At 47.2% G+C, this 19,480-nt stretch overlaps 1 protein-coding gene and 1 pseudogene across 1 annotated transcript in view; one reads left to right on the top strand and one right to left on the bottom strand.

Moving 5' to 3' along the window:
• The window catches only part of Znf341 (zinc finger protein 341), a 47,364-nt gene extending 34,625 nt beyond the window's left edge, over positions 1–12,739 (bottom strand). The window contains exons 1-3 of the mRNA XM_004867927.3: positions 12,659–12,739; positions 7,206–7,316; positions 3,618–3,814 (exon numbers count right to left, since the gene is read on the bottom strand). Coding sequence (XP_004867984.2) covers positions 3,618–3,814; positions 7,206–7,316; positions 12,659–12,689 — 339 coding nt within the window. The 5' untranslated portion in view covers positions 12,690–12,739. The remainder of the gene's footprint in view (positions 1–3,617; positions 3,815–7,205; positions 7,317–12,658) is intronic.
• Positions 540–963, top strand: LOC147824706 (small ribosomal subunit protein uS8 pseudogene; annotated as a pseudogene).
• Positions 12,740–19,480: the final 6,741 nt, after the last annotated feature.

Below are 19,480 nucleotides of genomic sequence, written 5' to 3'. Positions count from 1 at the left end.
TGCTCTCTGCTGTGTGACTCTGGGCCAGTCACTCCACCTCTCTGAGCTTCCACTTAAACATCTACCAAGCAGACAGTAAGTCACACCTCTCTGAAAGACACACACAAGCAGGGTGTGGTGATGCATGCCTGTAATCCCAGCACTTGGGAGGCTGAGGCAGGAGGATTGCTGTGAGTTCTAGGCCAGCTCCGGCTACACAGTGAGTTTGAGTCCAGCCTGAACTGCATAGGGAGACCCTGTCTCAAAAAAAAAAAAAAAGCATGAAAGACACACACCTGGGTTTCTATTTTAGGAAAACACTCACACATGTTTACAGGAAGTCCACAAATAAGACAATTCCATGCAGCCTTGTTCCTAAGGGTGAAAAACTGTAAATAACCTAAATGTCTATCAACAGGGGAATGTATTAAAAATAACACAATATAATCATCGAACAGAATAACATACGGCATGGAAAATCAAACTGCATAATAATATTTAGATTACATATTCTTATTTTTTTTAAAACCTAACTCTTTCCACCATCTTTTTATGCTGCGATAATTGTGCACATGAATGTCCTGGATGATGGTCTCATGAGCATCAACAATGCTGAAAAGTGACGAGGACGCCAGGTTCTTCTTAGGCCTACTCCAAAGGAATGGTCTGGTTTCTTTCTGACTGTGATGATGAAGCACAGCTACATTGGTGGATTTGAAATCACAGGAATTTCGATCACAGGGCTGGGAAGATTGTTGGGAGCCTCACAGGCAGGTTAAATGAGTGTAGAGTGATCAGCCCCAGGTTTGATGGCAGCTGAAAGCCCTAGAAAAATGACAGAATGATCTGCTCCCAACCCGTCGGTTTCCTTTCACTGTACCGACAACCTCAGCTGGCACCATGGACCATGAAGAGATGAGATGAAAACACACAGGAGGGAAAATCCTGGGATTTTCTTTTTATGTAAAACATATAGACAAATAAAATGCCTCAATAGACAAGAATATAAATTAATTATAAATAAAAAACTAAAACAATACTGTAATTCCTACAGTCATTGAAGTAAATATTTCAAAGTATCTCATAAAGAATATCCATCCACAGTTACCTAGGGGCAGGGGAGAGAAAAGGAACAAAGAAGCCTTGATTTGTAACTCACTAACTTTTAAAAAACAGAGGGAAGCCTGTATTTCTGGTAAATGTACAAAAAATTAACAAAAATAATATCAGGACCAGGCATGGCGGTACACACATGTAATCTCAGGACACTGGGAGAATGAGGCGGAAGGGTTACACATTCAAACTCAGCCTGGCAATTTAGTGAGATTCTGTCTCAAAATAAAAAAATAAAAAAGGGCTGTAGCTCAGTGTGAAGGCCTTGGGTACAACCCCCAATTCCATACAGAAATAATAATAATAGTTTTTCTTTACTGACAGACCCCTTCTTCCTAGATCACCTGTCTCTGAAACCTCCAGGGACAGAAGCAGCTTGGCCCAGAGCCCAGAGACCTAGCTCAGGGATGGGACATCTCTGCCCTCAACCAAGGCAGGTCGAGGGAATGCCTCACATTGTGGACAAGAATGCCAGCACCAGCTCCAGGATCTCACTATGTAGCCCAGGCTAGGCTCAAACTGGCCGCAATCCTCCTACCTCAGCCTCCCAAGTGCTGGGATTATAGGCGTGGGCCACCACACCTGGCTCCAACTCACTTTTATACTTACAATGTAAGAAGAGTTAGGCTGAGATGAGAAAAAAAAAAACAACCTTGGAAACCACATTCCTGTCCATCCAATTCACTTAGGCAGCAGGGCTTGTGTCTACCTATAACTGACTATTTGTGTTCTAAAATTATTCCCTTGCCCAGGATTGCAGGAATTTTCCTATCTCCTTTTATGGAAAAAAAAAAAAAAGTAGAAGAGGGTACATATTCTGCTAGCAAATTCATAATCAAGGAGTTAGAAAAATGATGATGTTCTATGCTAAAAGAGTCTGTGAGAACTTGAAAAGTTCAGTCTATCTGTCCTATGGGACTGAGATGCATGTTTTTCTTTCTTTCTTATTTTTTTCCAGTTATGGGGGTTGAACCAAGGCCTTCACATTCCACTACATCCCTAAACCTTTGTTTATTTTTTATTTTGAGACAGGATCTTTTAAATTGCCCAGGCTGGGCTCAAATGTGTGATTCTCCTGCCTCAGCCCCCCAGAATGCTGGAATTACAGGTGTGTGCCACCACACCAAGCTGGGTGAATGCTTTTATCATGAAGACACAGATGTTCTCTACACAATGGATGAAGATAATGTTCTAAATGAAAAAGGACAGAAGCAGAGGCCAAGGATAAATCTGACCTTTTGACCTGGCCTCCTGAGACACCCTAACCTCCTTAATGACAGATTTTTAATCTAAGATCCCTGACCCAGCATGTCCTTGACCCAGATCCACATTCTAAACTGAGGATTCCAGAGGCTTTTCCAGATACCTCCAGCCTGGCCTCCCCCTGACCTCCAGACTTGGAGGTCTACACTGTCTACATCATTTCTGCCTCCACTTAAAGGTTCCAGGGCACCTCAAATTCCACATCTGCTGGGCATGGTGGCATACGCTTGTAATCCCAGTGCTTGGGAGGGTGAGACAGGAGGATCACTGTGAGTTCGAGGCCAGCCTGGGCTACACAGTGAGTTCAAGGCCAGCCTGAACTACATAGCAAGACCCTGTCTCAAAAAAATCAAAAACCAAAACCCCCCCAAAGGAAAAAAAAATTCCACATGTCCAGCTGCACTCCTGAGAGCCCAAACCTTCTCTTCACAGCCTCTCCACTTCAGATGATGGCAACTCCAACTCTGGAGCCATCCCTGACTCCTCTTACGTTACACTTCTCACCCAATCAATTCACAAACCCTGTCACAAACCTTCAAGATATTGCTGAACCCTCATCACCTACACCCTGCTCAAGTCACCACCATCCATGGCTTGGACTGTGGAACAGCCCCCAGGTGGGTCTCCTGCCTTGTTTGCTCTTGCTCTTATCAAAATCTATTCTCCATACAGCAGCCAGAGAGACCTAGGTGAAGTATAAGTCAGGCTAGTTCCCTCTTCTGCTCAAAACCCTCCATTGGCTCCCATGTCTCTCCAAGTAAAAGCCCACAAGGCCCACAGGATCTCCCAGACCCTCCTTCTGCCTGTCTGAATCATCTCCTCCTTACTCCTTTATCCCCAGCTACTCTTCCCTCCTCCTAGTTCCTAAAATAACCCAGCACTTCTGCCCCAGAGTCTTTGCACTTGCTGCTCCCTCCACCTAGAACATTCTTCCCCCAAACTAGCCACATGACTCCTCTCATCTTGGATCTCTGCTTAAATGGTCACCTCTTCCTAGAATGCTTCCCCAGGCACCACATACAATATGGCAAAGCCTCCCACCCCGTCTTGGTATTTCTTATCTCTCTACATTTAACAGGCTGGAAAAAAGTACATCTTTACACGCTTGTTTGCATACTACCCATCTCACCCAACTCCGCCAGGGTAGTGATTTGGTCTATCTAGTTCCCCGCTGTACCTCCAATGCCCAGCTCTGTGCCTGATTCATAGCAGGAACTCCAATGGACCTACTGCTGTGATTGAACAAACAAATGAATGAATACCTGGCGATTGGCAGGAGGTGGGGCCTGCTGGACTGAAGCAGGTGCTGCTGAAGGTGTGTAGATGCTGTTGGTGGCCAGTGAGACTGTGGCCAGGGCAGGGGCATTGCCCTGGCACTGTTCCCGCTTGTGGGTCATGAAAGCTGGAAGCGAGTGGAATTGCTTCTTGCACTTCCCGCAGAGGAAGACATCTTCATCATCTAGGGGTCACACCCACAGCACGGCGAGGGCCACAGAGGAAACAGTAACAAAAAAGGAGTAAGTCAAGGGAAATCACAGTGAAGAAAGGAGGAGATTTTGGCCGACCACAAAAACACCACATCTGGATGACATTCTGTGACTTGCCATGCCTATGGCAAACATCAACCAAGTGCTTCCTAGGAACTTCCAAAGCCCGCACAGGCACTTGCAGGAAGAGCCACCCCTGTGCAGCCAGCTATCAAATAATTAGAAATCAGGAAGGCACAAAGTGTGTTTGCTCCTGAGTTGAGAAATTCATAAGATTTTGTTTTTTTTTTTTGAGACAGGGTCTCACTACGTAGTACATGCTGGCTTTGAACTCACTACATAACTCAGGCTGGCCCCGAGGTCTCAGTGATCCTCCTGCCTCAGCCTCCCAAGTGGTGGGACTACTGGCATGCACCACCTGGCAAAAATCAGAATCTTTAACCTGCCTGAAATGATCCCCTAGTCTCCAAACGGCCCAAGCCATCACTGGTTCCCCTGTCCAGGTGCCCCTCAGATCTATTCATTCTAAAAGGCTCACCACCTCCAGGAAGCCTTCCTAAAGCCACTGGCCACAGCTCCTTCCTCTGGGTACACCTCTCATATCAGTTTTCTCATCTACCAGACTATAAGTCCCCTAAAGAAAGAAAATGTGTCTTAATTATCATTATAGCTGTGATATCTCCTAGGGACCTAGAAAGTCTGCAATGGATGCTTGTTGAGTAAATGAAAAGCTAATTGAGTGATTAGCTAGTTAACACCCAACACTCATTATTACCGAGGGCCTCATACAGCTGTCCACTGTGTCAAGCCCTTAAAAAACACTGTAAACTGGGTGTGTGGTGCATGCCTGTAATCCCAGCACTCAGGAGGCTGAGACAAGAGGATAGCTGTGAGTTTGAGGCCAGTCTGAGCTACATAGTGAGTTCAAGGCCAGTCTAAACTATATGATGAGAACTTGTCTAAAAAAAAAGAAAAGAAACACACAATGTAATGGGGGTAGAGCCTTGCTTAGCATAATCAAGGCCCTCAGTTCAATCCCCAGCAATGCAAAAAACAGACAAACAAAATATGTTGTAAAGGTCAGGCACGGCAGTGTATGCTTATAATTCCAGCTATTTTGGAGACTAAGGTGGGAGGATCTCTTGAGCTCCTAAGTTCAAGACCAGCCTGTCAAATATAGTGAGACCTCGTTTTTATTTATGTATTTATTTATTGGTACAGGGTATCGAACTCGGGACCTTCTGCTTGGGACACAGGTGGTGGGACCACTGAGCTAAATCCCCGCCCCCTTTTTTGTTTTTAAAGAAAAACAAATGAAAGGTGGCACACGCCTGTAATCCCAGTACTCAGGAGGCTGAGGCAGGAGGATCACTTCAAGTTTGAGGCCAGCCTGGGGTACATAGTGAGTTCAAGGGTGGCCTGAACTACATAGCGAGACCCTGTCTCAAAAAAAAAGAAAACAAAAAAGAAAAACAAATGACTTTTAGCAGAAACTGCTATTGAATCTGTGCTGAATCTGTGTGTGTGTGTGTGTGTGTGTGTGTGTGTGTGTGTGTTCCTGAGGCCTCACGTAAGCCTAGCACATATTCTGCAACTGAGCTATTTCTCCAGCCCTGATATTCAATTTTAATTGTATCCTTCTTATAGAGTAATACAAATTTTCATGGGAAACATGGGTTCTTAATTAAAGAATATTGTTATGGTTTATATCTACATGTCCCCCAAGAGCCTCCTGCTCTCATAGGGAGGGCTTTTGAAAGGTGACTAAATCATGGGGTGATACAGCTGACTTGCTCTTAGGAGATGGGGTCTGGTTAGAGGCAGGTCACTGGGGTGTAGCCTGGAAGGTTCTATCTCCCTTCCTGGTTCCTCCTTTCTCTCTCTGCTTCCTGACCACCAACATGTGAGCAGCTTTTCCTCCACTATGCCTCTTTGCCAGGTGGTCCTGCCTTGGAGCCAGTGAACTATGGACTTAAACTGTGAGCCAAAATAAACCTCTCCTCCTTTTCTTTTGGTACCGGAGATCATCGAACTCAGGTCCTTGCGCTTGCGCAGCAGGTGGCAAAACCACTGAGCTAAATCCCCGGCCCTAAACCTCTCCTCCTTTAAACCATGAGTATCAGACATTTCATGTTAGTGATGAGAAAGTGACAAAGACAAATATGTTTCCCAGCCTGCTTTGCAGCTAGGCATGTCATGTGACTGAGTTCTGGCCAATAGGAGGGAACAGAAGTGTACTGTAAATGCAACTTCCCTTAAAAGGAAAGGGAAAGATTGCTACTTCCTTCTTTCTTTCCTTCATATTGGCTGGAAAGTAGAAATCAAAGTGGTAGCTAGGGCAGCATCCCAGGCTGCATGTGAGGGCAGCAGAGCCACACAAAGAAACCCCCACTCCCACCCCCAAATGGCCATCCAGACTTTATGCATCAGAAAAATAAACTTTAATCCTGCAGAAACCATAAGAAACTTCTGTTTCTTACAATAGCTAATACCAAGTCCCAAGTTCTCTCATAAGGTTTCTATAAAGTAGGACAATTGTCCCCATTTCACAGACGTGGAAACTGAGGCACAAGTTAACTTACTCAGGGCCTCAGAGACAAGAACTATGGAAACAAGGAGGGCCAGGGATTTAGCTCAGTGGCTCCGCTGCCTGCCTCGAAATCGCAAGGACCTGAGTTCGATCCCTGGTACCAAAAAAAAAAGAAAAGAAACAAGGATTCAAATCAGCTCTCTTTGATGGCGGGGGGGGGGGGCTTGAGACAGGGTCTCACTATGTAGTTCAGGCTGGCCTTGAACTCACTATGTAGTCTAGGCTGGCCTCAAACCTGGCAATCCTCCTGCCTCAGCCTTCCAAGTGCTAGGATTACAGGTATATGCCACCGCACTTGGCTCAAACCAGTTTTTTATCTCTCTATCCCTCAATTGGTTCCTAAGTACTTAAGAATGTTTATAGAACAAATAAATGAATAGACAGACTCATAAAGGGACTTCCTGTAAACTGGAGACTCATAAAGGAACTTCCTGTAAACTGGAGAACTGTTCTTTCCATAGAGGGAGGGGAGGCCAAGAAATTATTTCTGGGGCAAAGGTGCAAGTGTTGCCCAGCACTGAGGCTCCTATTCGTTCCCTATATAATAGTTTGTTCTCTATATAATACCAACTCTCCACATTCACTAAGAAAGAGGGCATCCTCAGAGCTAAGCAGAGAAAGGCATGCGCCTGAAAGGCCAGGCTGGCAGGCAGAGACACTAGAGGACAGCCTGGAAACCACAGTGGCAGTTCATGCCCAGGCCCCACACAGGCCCCACTTGTTCCGCATGAGGAGTTGCTCACCCTCTGCTGCTGAGCGGCACAGATACTCACCCAATGGCTGGATGGCAGGGGGCGCATTGACACTCTGACCTGTCGGATCAGGGACTGCTCCTTGGCCATCCAGCAATGACTGAACGGCCAGAACAGTCTGGTTGTCCATTCCTGAAAAAGGCAAAGCAGGGTCTGTGGAAGGCAGGCCCAACACTTGCTCTGACAGCACCCTCACAAGCCAGAACCAAAATACCACCAGGGCAAAGACAGCTGGCTGTGCCCCACGGTAGTTCTCTCCTACCTCACTGTAATACATCTGAAGATCTGAGGCTGGAAATGTGGTCCCAGAATAAAAATTATATTCCCCAGCCTCTCTTGCAGCTCAACATTCTGGCTGAGAGGAGGTAAATTAAGGTGCTATAGATATGGCAAGGAAGATTTCTAAGAGCTGCCTGGCTTGGGACCCTCTTCTTTGTCCCATCCCCCATTCTGCTCCTAAAACAAGAATATGGTAGTGGGAACTCTACCCACCATCTTGAACCATGAGGACAAACCTAAGGATCACAAGACAAAAAGTTGGAAAGAGGTAGGTATGGGATACATGCCTATAATCCCAGCTAAAAGAAGACTACATGTTCAAGGCCACCTGGGCAATTTAGCAAGACCTATTTCAAATTTAAAAAATAAGAAGGGATGGGGATGAGTCCCAGCACTAAAGTGCCTGCCTAGTATTCACAAGGCCCTGGGTTAAACCCACAGTACCAGGGAGGAAGGAAGGAAGGAAGGAAATATAAAAAAGGAGCTGGGAGTGTAGCTCAGTGGTAGAGTATCCAGAGGCCCTAGGTTCCATCCCTAGTACCAAAAAAGAAAAGCTGGGAAGATAATGGGCCAGGGAGAAGCTTGTATACAACCACCCTCAAAGCCCTAGACAGACTCCCTCTGGCATTTCCTATAAAACAATTTTCCAGCCCTTATGCCCCTGCTAGGCTGAGTTCCCCTCTTACTCAAGGCTGTCTCTAAGACAAGCCATAGAGGCCTTCTGGAAATGACCCTGCCAATCTTAACAAGTCTGTACTCAGGCATCCTTGCTTTCCTTCCTATCAGTCATTCCTTCAACATCCAGTGTCTATGGAGTACTACTCAGCCATAAAGAACGAGAAACTAGAGACATTTAGAGCTAAATGGATGTACACCGAGGCCATACTCTTAAGTGAAATAAATAGGACACACATGTGTAAATACTGAATAATTTCTCTGGTGTGAAAAACTAAGTGTAAATAAGGATCAAAATGTATAACTGATATTGTGCAATAGGAAGAAAATCTCTAAAGGGGTAGGGGAAGTGGGGGGGTAGGGGAAAGGAAAGAAGGGAATAAAAAACATGAGAAAAGGAAAAAAAATGGAAACAAAGTCTTCGCAAAGAGGGAAGGGTGGAGGGCGTGAAGGGAGGGCAGGGGAAGGGGAAAACAATAAGAACCAAGATACATCATGTAAGGGCCGGGGATTTAGCTTAGTGGTTCCGGTGCCTGTCTCGCAAGCGCAAGGTCCAGAGTCCAATCCCCAGTACCAAAAAAAAAAAAAAAAAAGATACATCATGTAAAGGTACAGGATTCCAATGATGAATGTAACTCTATTGTATACCTAAAATGTACCAATAAACTTAATGGAGGAAAAAAAACCATCCAGTGTCTGGTGAGGGTCATCTACAGTCTCTGTCTGCCCTACCCACTTTTCAATCCTCCTGTACTGTGCTAGTGGGGCTTAAACCCCCAACTTCCACCTAAGACAGTCTAGCAGCATCGTTATATTTATATCTAGATGTTCCCCCAAAGCCTCAGGCACTGGAGCAGGGGCTTTAGGGAGGTGATTAGATCATGGGAATGTGATACTCATCAGTGGATTAGTCCACCAATGAGTTTACAGGTAAATGTGAATTGGGAGGTGGAGCTTGGTTGCAGGAGGTGGGTCATGGGGGTGTGGGCTGAAAGGGTCTATCTCTCTCCCTCCTCCCTTGACTTCTATCTCTGCTTCCTGCTGCCCTACCATGAGCAACCCTCCTCCATGCCTCTCTGCCATGGCTGCCCTGCCTCGGAGCCACGTGACTAGCCTGAAATCTCTACAAACTGTGAGCCAAAATAAACCTTTCCTCCTTCCAGTTGTAGGGCAATGATGGTGAACCTATAGCATGCGTGCCACAGTGGGCTGTTTGTTATCATTGAAAGCTCTAAAAGGTTCGCCATCACTGGTATAGGGTATTGTGTTCCAGCAAGGAGAAAGTAACTCACTGGACAAGCCTTCAACACACCCTAAAACATGCCCTTCTTGGCTCCACACACCACTTTTCAGGTAACTTCTTGCCAGCCTCCTTTACTCTCTTCTTCTCCTGTCCACCTGCTAAGCATTGTAAATTCAAGGAGTCCCTTCTGTCTGGACTCTCTTTCCTCTCCCTTTTAAACTTTACCTGGGTAGTCTCACTCACCCCCTTTCTAGTTACCTCCAGTATTCAGAGTTACAAATTTGGAGTTCATACTTTCTTGAACAGGCCTCTGTAAACCCTCTACCATTTTAATGCAAAACTGTGTTTTAGCATCTGGATGCAAATCTGTACATGGACTGTACATGAAGAAGTTTCACTGAATTTTTATTCACAATTGTGAAAAACTGGAAAGTTCAGAGAGCCTTCAATGGGTGAATGGTTAAACAAACTGTGGAACATCCAAACTGTGGGATACTCAGCAATGAAAAGGTACAAACTATTGATAGACAACAAGTTGGATGAATTTCCAGGAAATTCTAATGGGCAAAATAGTAAGTCCCAAAAGCTATATACACTATGATTCAATCTACATAATGTTCTTGAAATGACAATTTTAGAAACAGAGAACAGATTAGTAGTGGTCAGGGGTGAGGGATGGGGGAGAAGGGAAGGAGCTGGTGGTGACATGCTCTAGTGCTTCAAAGATGTACCAATGAGTGACACGGGTTACATGGGATCATTCTATTATTTTTTTTTTTTGGTACCTGGGATCAAACTCAGGACCTTGCGCTTGCAAGGCAGGCACCAGAACCACTGAGCATTCTATAATTTCTTAAAAGTGCATGTGTGCCTATACAAAAAAATTCAAAAGAAAATGTTTAATCTTTAAAAGTACAGCCTGTCTAAAGCTGAACTCAAATTAAATGTCATTTCCCACCCCTAAGTCTGTTCCTCTTGCTGTAATTTTTTTTTTTTTTTTTTGGTACCAGGGATCGAACTGGGGTCCTTGTGCTTGCGCAGCAGGCGGCAAAACCACTGAGCTAAATCCCTGGCCCTCTTGCTGTAATCTTTAATAAAAACAGGACATCCTGGGCTGGGAATTTAGCTCAGTGGTTTCGCCGCCTGCTGCGCAAGCACAAGGACCCCAGTTCGATCCCTGGTACCAAAAAAAACCAAAAACAGGACATCCAGTCCTCCCAAGCACTGCCCCTGGGGCATCCCACAATTCTTCCCTCAGCCCACTGCTTCTCCACCCATCTCTAGACCTTTGGCAAATCTAGTCTATTCTGCCTCCCAAAATGTCTCAAATACACTCTTCCCATCCCCTCTGCTGGCCCATGCCCCAGATCAGTTCTCCCAGCTGCCTTTCTGGTCCCCTTCTGGTCTATTCCTGAAGCAACCAGGGTGAACTTTATAAAACATACATCAGATCGTGTGGCTCCCCTGCTGAAAACCTTTTTTTTTAGCTCCCCACTGATCCCAAGATAAAGTTCAGAAGCTTCATCAAACTGATGGAGGTGTCATCTCTAGCTGCTCCCCCAAGAGCTCTGCAAATGCAGTTCCCACCACCTAGGTTACAGGGATGTCCCTCTCCCCAGGATCTCCACAAAGTTGCTATACTTCCCTCACCCTGCAGGTAACACAATGCCCTCGGAACTGATTTCACTTTATGCATTTATTTTTTGGTGCCACGGACTGAATCCTGCCTATGCCCTACCCACTGAGATGCAGACTCATCTGATTTCTCTTTTAATTTCTTCATTATTCAATACATGAACTTTTTTTGAGAGAGAGAGAGGGTCTGGCTATGTAGTCTAGTGCTGGGATTACAGCCATGTGCCACCACACCCAGCTATATGAACACATTCTTGTACTAAACATTTAAACAATGGAACCCCACTGTCTTCCAGGACAGGGCTCCCCACAGACTCTGACCCTCCAAAGCACAATACTAGCTGTGGTTCTTTTGCTGTTTACCTTTGCTAAAGGGGGACTGTGGCTCAATGAAAATTCCTTAAATGGTAACCCTCTAGATGGGGAGAGAAGGTCACCACCATTTCATGGTGAGAACTCTGATCCTCCAAGTAAAGCTAAGTGGCTGACATCTCCAAAGGAGCCACAAGATTCAGTGTCAACTTGAGGCAGGTGTGGCAGCGCATGCCTGTCACCCCAGCACTGTGGGAGGCTGAGGCAAGAGGATCAACCACAAGTTTGAGCTGGCCTGGCAATTTAGCGAGACCTTGTCTCAAAATTTTAAAAGGGCTGGGGATGCAGCTCAGTGTGATAGCACTGGTTTCAATCCCCACTGTGTGTGGGGGGGGGCGGATTTGAAAGGGGGTCTTCAACCTCCTGAGGCCAGTACAATCTACTTCCTGCTTGCACTCTAGCCACATACTCATCAAGAGCATCCTTGGGTCTCATTTGCTCCAGGGTCTAGTCTGTTAGGGCCCTGGGTCACTAAAGTACTCTTCCACCCTGATGCACAGCAGGTGCACAAGGAAAGCCCTCAGGGTCTGCTGTCTCCAAAAACCTACAACTCTGAGGACCACCCTCCATTCCAAGACCGTGCAGATCACAGGACTGTCACCAGACAGTTTGGTCTCCGTGTTTGCCAGTCTAGATCTAAGAGCACCACGTCCCAGCCAGGCACACACCGGCACGCACAGTTTCTCGGTCTCAGTTTGTAAAACTGTGCACCCAGCATGATGCGTTGCTGGTCCGGGTCTGTGAGCTCCCAGTCCAGGGCCTGCACACAGGTGGCGCCTCCTTTCCGGGCCTGCACCCAGCACGTGGCATACAATTCGCTCAAGGGATGTTCGTGGCCAGGGAGCCTGGCTCAGTTGCTCTGGCAGCCAAGGCGCTGCTGCCTGGTGGCTGCTCCCGCACCGCCGTCCGCTCCGCGTCCCCGCGGGACGCCTCCTCCTCACCCCGCTGTTCCCTCGCCCCCCACCCCCTAGGCTGCAGCTGTTCCGCTCCGCGACCCCCTCCCCGCTGGACCAGCTCTCCTCGGCTGTTCCGGCCTCGGTGTCCCCCCTCCGCCGCCGAGGGCTAGCCCCGTCGCTGTTCCGGTCCCGATCCCCCCCCCGCCTCGGTTCCCAAGGCTGTTCCCGCCCGTGCCCCTCCCGCCCGGCGGCTGTTCCGGCCCCAGCGCCCTCCGCCCCGCGGCCGCCGCGCGCCCTGGGACCGGCGCTGCCAGGGCGCGGCGGGAGGGGGCGCGCCGCGGAACAGCCGCCTCCCCGGCCCCGCAGCAGCTCACCCTCCAGGGCCTCGAAGATCGCCTGCGCCATCTTGGAACCGCCGCCGCCGCCGCCTCGGGAGCCGAGCGGGGCTACGCGAGCATTGTGGGAGCCGCGGCGGCGGCGGCGGCCGAGTTGGGGCCGCTAGGGGGAGCCCGGGAGCCGCCGCCAAGCCCCCTGCCCCGGAAACAGCCGCGGCTCAGGGACCCCCACATCCCTGGGCTACCCTGTCCGGCTTCCATGACCCAGTCAGTCGCGGGCGCTTGGGAACCTCATCCCCACCTCACCTGAACCTCCAACTCTACACGGACCCATATCCGCCGCACGCGCGGGACTCCCACCCCTTTATCTGCACCGCTGTCCCCTCTCCAGACCTGACCGCCAACTCTGACACAAGCCTTGGCCACCCTCAGTGCGCCTGAGACCCCAACTTTGCAGCATCAACCCCCATTCCTTCTTCACCCAAACCACTCAACAGTGTCACAGCCTCCCCCACACCAACTGTGTAACACAAATTCCACCCCTTGTCCGTGACTTCCCATTCTCCCCATCCACAGTAGCTTTCACCTTTGCCTATTGGGAGCCACTGGCCTCTCTTTATGTGACACCCATCTCTGCCTGGTTTTGATCCCCTATTGTTATGAACACCCCAGTTCCACCTTTTGGCCTTTCCCCCTTTATGTGGACTTCCCATCCCTCCCTCTTGGGACCCCACTCTCTCACATAAACCCTCAAACCCACTTTAGCCGCTCCCAGCCCAGCCTCGTAGGGGCCCCATCTAGGTCTCAGCGGACCCTGCCCCCTCAAAACACTCCTACACCCTTCTCTCATCTTCATTCGCCTTCAGCTGCTTACTGAGAGCCTACAATGCACCTAAGTCCTATGATGGCCCTTCCCATGGAGTTGGGTGTGTGGAAGAAGACATTCATTCAATTTTTTTAAATTATTGAATTACAATGGGTGATAGGGGTTTCAAAGAAGGACCCACAGGCAACATGGAAGAGTTCAGGGGAGAACATAGGGATAGAAACCAGAGTGCCATCAACAATGCCTCTCTCATAATCATGGCCATGTGGTCATATGCCGGGACTGCCATGGATTTGACTCCAAATATTCTCATTGTTTTTACATAATTTGTTTTAGCCTTAGCCAAAAGAATAATGAAACCCTTAATTTTCATTTTCTTATATAAGTAAATATAGAACAGCTCAAATATTTTAAAAGTTCAAGGTTGAGTATAGGGGCACATATCTATAATCCCAGCTACTTGGGAGGCTAAAGCAGGAGGATCTCAAGATCGGGCCCAGCCTGAGCAACTCTGTCTCTAAATGAAAATTTTTAAAAGGGTCAGAAATGTAGCTCAGTGGTAGGGTGCTTGCCTAGCTCGCACAATCCCCTGGGTTTGATCGCTAGTACCCTAGTGCTCAAAACATTTTCATTCCCACTCCTCTCCCCTTGTGGAACACTGCCCGCCACTGTTCTGATACCTTGCCTCACAAACCCTCTGCCTGTTCACCCCCTCAAGGCCCATGTCTACCAATGAACTCCCCATCCTGCCCTGAATACCACCCCTGTGCTCTCCGCTGCTACCCCCATTCTATCATCCCCACTTCTTGAGCAAATGCTCCCCCCAACCCAGTCTTCCCCAGACTCCCACATCCCACTGCCTTTCTGGGAATCTTGGAGACCCAGGGCCCACCTGAAGCTCTAAGCCCCTCCTTCTCCCTGCCCCTCTTCCTTACTTTAACATTCTCACTGATCTACTGGCCTCAGATTCTCATCTCTTCTGCAACTATAACTTCTTTCAGTATACCATTTAAAAAGTATTACTCGAGGAAAATATATTAATACATTCAGTCATTTAATTAATTTAAAAATATTTCTTAAGCACCTGCCCTGTGCCAGACAATGCTCTAGACGCTCGGAATCTAGAGCTCACAGCCATGAGCAAAAACTTTGATAAAAATCCTTGACCTCGTGGAGTTATAGTCCAGCAGGTAAGTGGGCTGTAAAGGCATGGGGGTGGCGTTTCATCATTTTAAATATACTCTTTCTGAGGAGGGGAAGCTACTTTTGTCAAGTGAGGTCAGTACTGGCCCATTTCCTCAGGGCCTAAGAAAGGAGATGAAGTCACCTATGTGAAAAGGCAGAGGGAACAGCAAGTGTACAGGCTTTGAGGCCAAAATGTAAGAAAGCCAAGGGCTGTGGGTGTAGTTCAATGGTACAGGATCTGCTTGGCATTCAAGAGGCCCTGTGTTCAATCTTCAGCACCAAAACCAAGAGAAAGCCAAGGATTGTAAAAGGGCAGCAGAGGGTAAGGGCAGAGGGGACGAGGGTGAAGAGATGGACAGGGCCATAGTGAGGATTTTGGTTTTATCCTGGGTGATGGGAGGCACTGGACCCTCCCTGTAGGTACATCCTTCAGGTACGTTGTACTTTCTCCTGTGCCCAGCAGGCCTTCTGTACGCCTTGTGTACAGTTCTCTTCCTGAAATGCTGTTTCCCACTCTCAGCAGGACTGCAGGAGCTTGCCCTCTTGCCACCTCTGAACAGATTTCCCTGACCTTCCAGAATGGACCAGAACCCTCCCTTGCCCTTTGAGGTTCTTACAGGACCTGGGACCACACCGTCCTGTGACAGTCTCTTGCTGTTAGCAGCTTTCCTTTTCTCCACCCCTTCTGAGCAGGGGTTACAGTTACGGCATCCATCCTGATTGGACCTCAAGGCTTGGGCACAGAGGCACCCTTGGAAATGCTTGCATAATGGCTTGAAGAATGGGACAGCTGAGTGAGCATTCAGGGGTGTAGAGCCCCAGCAAGGGGCTCCTCAGTCAGGCTGCCCCTTGCTACAAACTTGCCATTCTTCACTGCTATCTCATCCTCCACCAAAATCTTACCAATCCCATGTCCCATTCCCTTGGGGCCACCTGGTTGGCACTGAACCTGGTGGCCAATCACAGCTTACAGATTTCTGAGGTTAATTAATACAGTCATTCCAGGCACTGAGCCAGGTAGGGAAACGATAAAGTTTGAGAAATTTCTAGTGTCCGACTCCACAATAAGTGTTCCAGCTATCCCAGAAGAGCTAACTTTTCTACGTGAGAAGAGAAACATGAAGACCTTAAACCAGACTCCCAGTTGTTTGGGGGCAGGGGGTTGTTTGTTTGTTTGTTTTGGGTGTTTTTATTTTGTTTTGTTTTGAGACAAGCTCTCTCTATGTAGCCCTGGTTGGTCTTGAACTCAATCACAGCGACTTCCCAGAGTGCTGGTATCATAGGTGTGTGCCCTGACTGCCCCACCCCCACCCCAGGGTTCTGGCAACCCTAACAAACTAAGACAGTGGTTAATTAAAATCAGAAACTTGGGGGGGGGGGGAGAAACTCTGGAGGAAGCCTGGCCGATCCCTTATATCATCTTAGGTAAGTTACTTTGCTTCTTGGTGCCTCAGTTTTCCATATGATAAATAGACATGTTTATAGTACCTACATCATAGAGTTGCTATAGAGTGAAGAAACATACAAAAACAAAACAAAAAACAAAAGTATAAGAACAAAATACTCAGGCTGGGGCTGTAGCTCAGTGGTAGAGATTAGCATTTATGTAACCCTGGATTCATCTCCAGAATGAAACAAAAACAGCACTCAGCAACTGGGAATGTAGCACAGCAGTAGAGCACCTGCTTAGCATACATGAGGGAGGCATTAGCATGCATTTGGGGGGGGGGGGGCAGGGAGCCAGGCATAGTGGCGCAGGCATATAATACTAGCATTTGGGAGCCCTACGCAGGAGGATCACCATGATTTGAGGCCAGACTGGGCTAAATAGTAAATTCAAAGCCAGCCTGAATTATATATCAAGACCCTCTCTGAAAAGGAGGAGACACTCAGGAAACAATCTCTGGTACACAATAAGTAATCTATAGATACTCATTAAGTGAATTTTAGAGGAGAGGGAATTTTTGTTTGTTTGTTTTGGGGGGGGGTTTTTTTTTGGTACCGGGGATCGAACTCGGGTTCTTGGGCTTTCAAGGCAGGCAGCAGAACCACTGAACTAAATTCCCGGCCCAAGTGAATTTTATTTCTCTAGACAAAGATGAATGAACAGGCCCATCCTGAAGAACTAAAGTGTTATCTAAAATAAAAGGGTCACCAGGCAATAGCATTCCCATTATGGCAGCTCTTTACTCCTAATAGCCTGGAGGCTCTTGGGGCAAAAATTTATTCCTCTGTATGACAAAGGTTTAGCAAAAGATAGCATTTAGGAAGAACTTGCCAGACCAAATAATTTCCAAACATTCCCAGGGGCCATATGTCAAGGGTTAGTAACTGATTCTTTATGGAAGGAGCAGGGCACATTTCTAAAAGTTTTCTTTGGTTTCTTTTCACATTTGCTATAATTTAAAAACAGTTTCTGCTAGGGCCAGGGGTTTTGCTCAGTGGTTCTGTCCCCTGACTCGAAAGTGCAAGGTCCTGAGTTCAATCCCCAGTACCAAAAAAACCCCAGTTTCTGCTGAGCATAGTTTTTGTTTTGTTTTTGGTACCAGGGATCAAACTCAGAGCCTTGCGCTTTCGAGGCAGATGGCAGAACCACTGAGCTAAATCCCCAGTCCTCTGCTGAGCATAGTGATGCAATTTGTAATCCCAGCACTCTGGGAGGCTGAGGCAGGACGATAGCAAATTTGAGCCCAGGCTGGGTGGGTTAGTTAGTGACTTAGTGGCTGTCTCAAAAACTTTTTAAAAAGGGATGGGATGTAGCTCAGTGCAAAGGCCCTGAGTTCAATCCCCAGTACTGAAAAAAAAAAAAGAAAAGAAAAGAACCTTCCTCTTCCTATAGCTCTTTTCTAGCATTACATTTTGTGTGCATTATTTTTAAACCTATGTCTGTGAATTATAATATCTGAAATCCATGTTGATTTTCTTCCTGCTGTCTTGGGAGCCTGGTTGTCAGTGACTGTGTATGCCAGTCATTCCTTGAAAAATTATCTGTGGTGGCCAAATGGGATGGTGCATACCTGTTTGCACCTCTGCCCCAAATGGTGGCCAGAATCCTCCTGCTGACGGAGGGAGCTTCATTTACCAACTCTCCTCGGGATGGACCATCTGGGGAATATTGTGTTGGTTATCACCGCTGCCTCTGGCTGTACAAGACTCTCCAGATTTCAAGTCCGGCCTCTGTTTCTTTTTTTTTTTTTTGGTACCGGGATCGAACTCGGGACCTTGTGCTTGTGAGGCAGGCACTGGAACCACTGAGCTAAATCCCCAGCCTGGCCTCTGTTTCTCAGGGAGTGGCCGAGTTGTTTCCTCGGGTCCCCACTGGGGTGGGTACACCTTAGATTTGCTGGGTTGAGTGTTCTTCAGTCTGCATAATTATTTCTTTTGTAGCAATGGATCCTATTTTCTTCTTCTCCTCTGTTCATTCCCTTGATATTCTCGAATGACCCCTACACCTCCCTTTTTTGGGGGGGGCTTCAGGTTGGTGATTTCCAGGTACCAGGCACCTTATCCTGGAGGAACTGTGCTCATGGCATTCACGGTTCCGCCATTTTTGGCTTCTGGTACACATCTGTAATCCCAGCACTCAGGAAGCTAAAGCAGGAGGATTGCCGTGAGTTCAAGGCCAGCCTGGGGTACATAGTGAGTTTAAGCCCAGCCTGAACTACAAAGTGAGACCCTGTCTCAAAACAAACAAAAAAATTATCTGTAGATAGTTATCTGATTGATATGCTCTTCTTCAGAGAGGCTTTGTTTTTGTTTTTTGCCACAGGTGTGCAGGCACACCCAAACAGTATCATGTGAACCAGGTTCCCAGTTTACAGTTTTGAGATTTCTTGATCTACCAGGCTGTACTCCCTGGGCTGTAGAGGATTCATCTATGATCACAACTTCTCAAGAAAGAGCTTTAAAAACAATCCCCAAACTGGGCATAGTGGTTCACACCTGTAATCCCAGGACTTTGAGAGGTTGAGGCAGTAGGACTGTAAATTCCAGCTCAGCCCGGGGAAATTAGTGATTTAGTGAGACCTTGTCTCAAATAAATAGGCTGGGGATGTAGCTCAGTGCAAAGGGTCCAATCCCCTGTACCATCAAAAAAAAAAAAATCCCCTTGCCTTTCTGTTTAACTTTTCTACTTAGCACTCAGCACCCAAGCTTTTCCTGATGTTTCCTGGGGCTAGTGGTATGGGCTGTGCAGCAGGTTCATCTCACATTACACTGAAAGGTGAGACCCCTTGGTGTGTCTCACCTTCATGTGAAGAGATTTTGTTCTAAGACTCCACTTGGGGCAGGCCCTGGACTTTCACTTCTGTCTCTCTTGCTCTGTGTGACTGACAAAGTGAAAGTCACATGTTCAGTATTTGTAAATGCCTTCATATGCTAAGTGGTTTTCCATGTTCCAATATTTGAATCCTCTCGTTACTTGTTACTGGCTTTCACTCAATAATTGGCTTGGGAGTGCTCGCTTCGGTAGCACATATAATAATTGGCCTGGGAATTCCTCATACTTTTAAGCTATATCTATGTCTCTATATATTATTTAAAACATGAAAGCCCTGTAGATTCACTTCTTAGACACACCCATCACCCACAGTGTGGCCATGGCAGCCAGTGGTGTTGGTGTGCTGGCCTCGGACATGTGGATCTATGAATATGCCAAAAGGAAACCCATTATTCTGTATAGCTAATATGCATAAATAAAAAATGATAATAAAACCATTCTCTCACTGACTTCTGATATTGTCCTCTGACAGTGATCCAGGCAATTATAGGTACATTTCACTAGCCCAAGTACAAAGGGGACACCCTCCCAAGTCACAGCCATCACTCAATGTCTAGCTGTTATCCAATGA

This window comes from Heterocephalus glaber, unplaced genomic scaffold (assembly GCF_053883595.1).
Source record: "Heterocephalus glaber isolate CG9 unplaced genomic scaffold, H.glaber_assembly_v1.0 deba00001532, whole genome shotgun sequence".
In the NCBI taxonomy this organism is placed as follows: Eukaryota; Metazoa; Chordata; class Mammalia; order Rodentia; family Bathyergidae; genus Heterocephalus; species Heterocephalus glaber.
Note: the sequence above shows the minus strand (reverse complement) of the source record. Positions and strands in the feature narration are given on the sequence as shown.